This window comes from Poecilia formosa, unplaced genomic scaffold (assembly GCF_000485575.1).
Source record: "Poecilia formosa unplaced genomic scaffold, Poecilia_formosa-5.1.2 Scaffold952, whole genome shotgun sequence".
Lineage (NCBI taxonomy): Eukaryota > Metazoa > Chordata > Actinopteri > Cyprinodontiformes > Poeciliidae > Poecilia > Poecilia formosa.
This window is the reverse complement of record NW_006800891.1, coordinates 56,084-62,555: the sequence shown is the minus strand read 5'-3', so window position 1 is coordinate 62,555 and position 6,472 is coordinate 56,084. Positions and strand designations below refer to the sequence as shown.

At 40.7% G+C, this 6,472-nt stretch overlaps 1 protein-coding gene across 1 annotated transcript in view; it reads left to right on the top strand.

Moving 5' to 3' along the window:
* Positions 1-6,094, top strand: part of LOC103132192 (equilibrative nucleoside transporter 1-like) — a 13,291-nt gene extending 7,197 nt beyond the window's left edge. Inside the window, exons 6-9 of the mRNA XM_007543951.2 lie at positions 2,977-3,111; positions 3,256-3,353; positions 5,868-5,949; positions 6,018-6,094. Coding sequence (XP_007544013.1) covers positions 2,977-3,111; positions 3,256-3,353; positions 5,868-5,949; positions 6,018-6,094 — 392 coding nt within the window. The remainder of the gene's footprint in view (positions 1-2,976; positions 3,112-3,255; positions 3,354-5,867; positions 5,950-6,017) is intronic.
* The last annotated feature ends 378 nt before the right edge of the window (positions 6,095-6,472 follow it).

Below are 6,472 nucleotides of genomic sequence, written 5' to 3'. Positions count from 1 at the left end.
AGTACTACACTAGTACTACACCAGTACAACACTAGTACTACACCAGTACACCAGTACTACACCAGTACTACACTAGTACTACACCAGTACAACACCAGTACTACACCCGTACAACACCAGTACTACACCAGTACAACACCAGTACTCCACCCGTACAACACCAGTACTACACCAGTACTACACCAGTACTACAGCATGAGGTTGTTTCTCCTTAATGTTCAGGATAAAATATGAGTCTTGCACCAAACCCCAGGAAGTGAGTGAAGTGAGATCAGCACAGAAGTTATAATCTAGTTCATAAAGTTGGGTGACATTATGGGGGAGCTGTGGTGGCGCAGGGTTAAAGCACAACCCACGTATTGAGGCCTTGGTCCTCATGCCAGTGGTTGCAGGTTCGATTCCCGGCCTGGTGATATTTTGCCGCATGTCTTCTGTGTCTCTCATAACCCTCTTTCCTGTCAAACTATTTTCAAATAAAAGCCACTAGAGCCAACAAAACATGTAAAAAAAAAGTTGGGTGACATTATTGGTGCAAACTGCAAGACAAATATAATTGATTGTGATTTCTTTTCATCAGATTATGTCTCTACAGGGGAGACAATCTGCTTGTAACCAAACAGAATGAATCTGAGCTGATAGTGATTAATAGGTGGTGTTGGCCAACACCAAGCCGAGCGAAGTGGAGGTTGGCACCAGGTGGTGGCGTTCTGTGGCATCTGGGTTGGGGGTGCAACTGGTTCTTTCCTCTGCAGGGGCCCAATAGTTCCTAGTTAGGTCAAAGTTAACCCTAAATCTGACTTTTGTGATCTGTATCTGATCTTTTCATGATAGAACGATCACGGAAAGCCAATCACAGCGAGGTGGGTGCCAGGGCGCTGGTTCTGGAGATGTGTTGGTCGGGTGTCACTGCCCTCCATTTGGCCTGGAGGTTCTGAACCTCCCGTAACGATTGGCTCCCATCGTCTTCCACTGCTCCTCTCTCCTGTGGCGTCCCAAAAGGCTCCATCCTTGGTTCCTTACCTTTTCTCTTTATTTTCTATCAGTTTGGTCATTCATCATCAAACTCTATTTTTTATGGCTTTGTTTGTTTTTGCTATTTTTCTTCCTTTATTATCCATATTGTATTTTAACTTGGTTTTGATATCTTTACTTTTCATTTGTAGTCGTGTTGCTGCCAGTGTTGGCCAGATCTCTCTTGAAAAATAAAACTCACACACATATCCAGTTTTTCCTTTTACTGCTATTCAGAGGACACACAAATTTATCTGCCAGTAAAGTAATGAAGCCATTTCTTCTTTGCCAGGATCTCAGATGTTAAGCAGTGGTTGACTGAAGATCTTTTACAGTCAAACAAGGATGAAACTGAATGACGAGTTTGTCGCCTTGATGCTTCTTTCTTCTGCAGTCAGAAATTTTGGTGCACTTTGACTTAAATTTTGAACTTGATAAACAACGAATGTAACTAAGACGAGTTTCTTTTACTTTGGGCTTCTGGTAAAAACTAAAATCTTTTGGAATTATAATGATGTTAAAAAGGCTGTCTGTGCTTTTATAACTTTGCATTTGGACTACTGCAGTTTGCTTTATTATGGCATAAACAAGTGTTAATTAAGTCAGAATGCAGCTGCTCGTCTCTGAACAAGCTGTCAGAAACCCAATCAAATCACACAGATACATAAATCACACATTTGGCTTAGAGATTATTTTAAGCTTTTGCTTGTTTCAGTGTGTAGAAAGTGGAGGAATAAGTGTTTTTAAGAGATATTTTAAAATAGGACTTGTCTGACTTGTTCCATAACTCGGAGCAAACGCTCTGCACGCTGAGTTGTTCTCACTCTTACAACTTTGCACCTGCAGGCCCCGTTTCAGAAACTAGGATGAGTGAAAATCCTGAGTCAGTTTTGGGGTAAATAGAGCATGTCTTGGGTTTTCAGTTTCAGAAAGCCAGATAGTCGTTATCCTGAGCCTCAGTCCGTGAAGCAGCGCTGCTCTGCAGAGGGCCTGTTGCAGTGAATCCTGAGTTTGTTCTGTTGTTTCGCCGAGACCTGCAACAAGGAAAGTGCCAGAAATGGCTTTTCCTTTTCTGGGGAGCCTGCAGATGTTGGGGAGTAATACTCTGCAGGGTGATCACACGCAATTAGTAGATATTGATTTTTGGTTCAGAAAAATAAAATTAACATTTTGTGGATGTTAAATAAATGTAGTGACAATAATTTTACTAATTTTCTGCTAACTTGCTATTTTGCAGCTGTTTTTTGTTATATGTATTGAGACTCTTTTCCCCCGTTGCCATGGTGAATTGCGTTATCTGCATTCAGGGCTTCTTCTATTGTCACACTTAACTCAGGGTAACTTGACTCACAGTTGGGTTAGCCAGTTGATTTCCCTGAGTATCACAGAGCTGGATAGGTTTAATCAGTCACAACTTCTACTCAGAGTTAGTTAACCCTGCTTTCTGAAACAACTACTTCACACAAACAAATCAGAATATTTGTTGAATTACAACATGTGACATTTCTTACCAGGTGAGAAATGCTAAAACACAATCACCTGGATATGAATAATGAGAATGACTGAAGGCCACACAAATACAAGTTCCTTCTTTATGTGAGCAGCCTGCTGTGAAGCCAGATGCAGATTTGATTTCACAGTCAGTCGGAGGAATAAGAAACTCTCCAGATATTGTTTTTGCAGACCAAAGCTGTCCTGGCACCCGCTGACCTCATTTAGCACCAACTACTCAAACAGACACATCCACCCTGCCATGCTCCAAAATACATGCACATTTATCCACCAATATGCAGATCGGAAGCTAACTTTGGGTTAAGTGCCTTGCTCAATGATGCAGGGATGAAAGCTGGAATCAAACACATAACACTGTGAATAGTACTAGAGCCCCAGAACACCCAGGGTTAACATACTCAGAGTTTTCTCCGGCGTGGTAATCAGCTTGTTGAACTGTTGGTTATTTTCCAGCGTTTGGTGCAGTGCTGCAGGGCAGTCTCTTTGGGATGGCCGGTTTGCTTCCAGCTTCGTACACCACTCCCATCATGAGCGGCCAAGGACTCGCCGGAACCTTCGCTGCCGCTTCTATGATCTGCGCCATTGCAAGTCTGTCAGATAAGCTTTCAATAACTGATTTGCAAGACAGCATTCATTTGAAATAAGTCTTTGTTGATAGAAGTTTTGACAAACTTCTATCAACAAATGATTAACATCTTAATTGTGTCATTTCCTCCATCTCCTCCACTGCAGGTGGTTCTGAGCTGGAGGACGCAGCATTCGGCTATTTCATCGTAGCCTGTGTTGTCGTTTTCCTGTCCATCTTGTCCTACGTCTTATTGCCCAAACTGGTAAAGTCAAACTGGAACATCAAACTCTCAGCAGTATTCATTATTAGTTTGTCTTAGAGCAGACTTTAAGGGTTTGTAAAAACATATTTAGGATCTTTTCACATGGCAAAAGTGTATATTGTCATGAAGTGGGTTTGAGGTGGTGAGGAGAGATGCAGGCTGAACTCAGGTTGTAGTGAAAATGATGTGATTTAATGAAAGAAGCTCAAAACAGTCCAGGATGACAGGCAGCAGCACGGCAGAGAGGTTAGCATACAGCTAATTACCGGTAGCAACTGATGACACTGAAGACTGAATAGGACAGCTAAGCTTAACCAGGACTATCCAGTTCAACTGGCCAGAACACAACAGACAAAACTGACATTAGACGAGGACCCGACAAGAGACAAAGACATCAGGTGGGTTTAAATACACAGGGAGGGTAAACAGGTAACTAGACACCTGGGAAGCAATCAACAGGGAAGACAGGACAGGAACAGGACTAAACACAGAAAACCTCAAAAATAACTACACAGAAAACACAGAACATAACATATATAGCCAGACGTCTTCTGGCCATATATAATTCGGAAACATTTAAAGTGTAACTAACCCATAGCCTGCCCTAGACAAATTCTGAAAAAGTGGGTGGAGCCAATGGGCCAGGAGGGGCGTGGCTAAGTTGCTTTGACTAGCTTAGTGTCTTTCTCACTATATTTAATAACTTTTCTAACAACTAGCAACAAATCTAGAGATTTTTCTCTAAGTTGTAGATTTCCATGGTGAAAGCAGCCACTCCAGACCACTACCTCATCTGTACACGCGCTTAAGAAACTCTTCCAGTACTTTTGTTTCTTTTTGCATTTCATTGCAGTTGAAATAGTGCATGATTTAAAGAGAACAAATAGGTAAAAACGGTTCAATTGGATTTCGCTACAGTTTGACCACTATTTCCTTGAAATAAAAAAAAAATATTGTATATGTGCTTGTGTACAATAAGTAATAAAGATGGAGTAACACATTTGATTCCCAAGAACACATGGGATTTAGTGTTTTAAAAATGTGTATTATAAAGTTATTCTCTGGTCGGTGTGAATGTGTTACAGTCCAATCAGTCAATACAGAATTTTGTACTGAAGTATAATATTTGAACTAAAGTTATAAGAAAGTTATTATAAAAGTTTCTTATAACTTTTAGAATAAGGTCCTTGCTATAAAAGTACAGTAATAAATAAATGCTACGCTTTGTAGAGCTACATTTTAACAATAATCCATATGTAGCAGTAAGATGGTTTTAGGCCAAATATTAAAGGGACAGAGTTATCTAAAAATCCTAAGTTTTGAACTTTAAAACATGTCCTGTTCCCTCATCAGGAAACTACCTGGAGTGTTTCCTTGATTCTTACATGAACATTTGAGAAACTATTGAGGGTTGCCCAAACGCCTACTCTCACACAGCTCCTCCTCAGAGCAGCCCTCCTACTCAGTTCCTCCAGACTAGCAGCAGCAGCAATTGACAAACACCTGGTGGAACTGTGCATCTGCTGAACTCTTTAAACAAACGCCTTCTCAGTTCAACGCTGGTAACAAAATGCAAACAGCATCACAGAGGTGTGTTGATGTGAAGAAGTGTTGAAGGCAAAGTGCTGGACAGAGCAGGAGTTTCTTAAAGAAGCAGAGGCCCAATTTGAAGGCATTAATGGTGAAAAGTGTATTTTAAGTTATGTTTGATATATAAAGCATTTTTATAGCAACTGAAGGTAACGTAGTTACTATCCTGGTAGACACCGGCTCCTTGTTCTACGCTTTGCTTTGTCCAACAGATCCGGACTCTCATTGAGAAATGATTATTTCCTGGAGGCGTGGCCTCTGCTGAGGTTTTAAATTTTAACCAATCACTAACGTTTCCCTGTGACATATGTAGTTCAATGCTAAGAAGCTAACCAGAAATTAACTACACTGTAACCCACCGTCCTCCACTGAGCAGCTGAACATGGCAGCTGTTAATATTTGGGCCTGAACGGTTTTGTTCCTCCGCTGCTAAAACTACAGGGAGGCTACGATTATGGAACAGCAGAAATTCAATGTCATTATTCACAACTTCTCCTTCTGTTCTCTGATTGGCCGGCAGAAAATCTGCCAGGCCAATCAGAGTGAATGGGAGAAACCCAAATGGTGCTGGAAAACAGAACTTTATTTGAGCAGAGTTACAGCCACACAATTACTGACTGTGGTATGAAACTGTGTGCCTGGAAAACTCATAATACTGCACCTGTAAACACATAAATATCACCATTAGGCACCGTTTACAGCTAATCTTCAGAAACAAGTCGATGTGGGGTTTAGTTCTTCTTGAAGCCAAACTCGATGAAGAAGCTCAGGTTGGCGATTGAAGATCTGTAATAAAAGAAAAACTCAGTTTATCATAAGAATTGAAATCTGTTTGTGTCTGACCTGGTTCATAAATCAGGATGCAATAATGTGAAACTGCTCCTATGGTTGATGATTAATATGTGAAAAAAACTTTCATTTCAGACATTTTTCCAGTTTTATCAAGAAAGGAACAGAAAGCAAAGATCAGATAATGAGCAGAATGCCGTCACTCTGATGAATGCAGGTATGGAGCCGAGATTATTGCTATTATTCAGATTATTGTGAGTCACATATGTTGTTGTTTTTGTTCAGACAATAAAGATGCTGCAGAAGATGAGAAACAACAAAGCATCTCCATGATGAAGATCTTTAAGAAGGTCAGACACTAAATCCACATTAATCTGTTTTAAAGTTCATCAGATTATTATTACGGTATTTTCCAGACTATAGAGCAGACCTCACTATAAGCCGCATCCACAGAGTTTAAAAAAAATACTGGAAACAAAGATATATAAGCCACACTAGGCTAGAAGACGCTAATATCCCTGCCCCTCTGTTTTTCATTACTCTGCTGGATTTATTGATGACGCAGCCCTCATGTCGACAAATTTGTGACGGATTGGGCCGACTAGCAGACACTCAGACTGACACGGTGACAGAGACGCAAGTTGGATGTGATTCTTGCTGAGACTCTAAAACTCTGTAGCAGGAAGGAATCGATCCTGGAGAAGTTGCTAGTTTTGGTTCAGTGGAACGGCCACACTAAT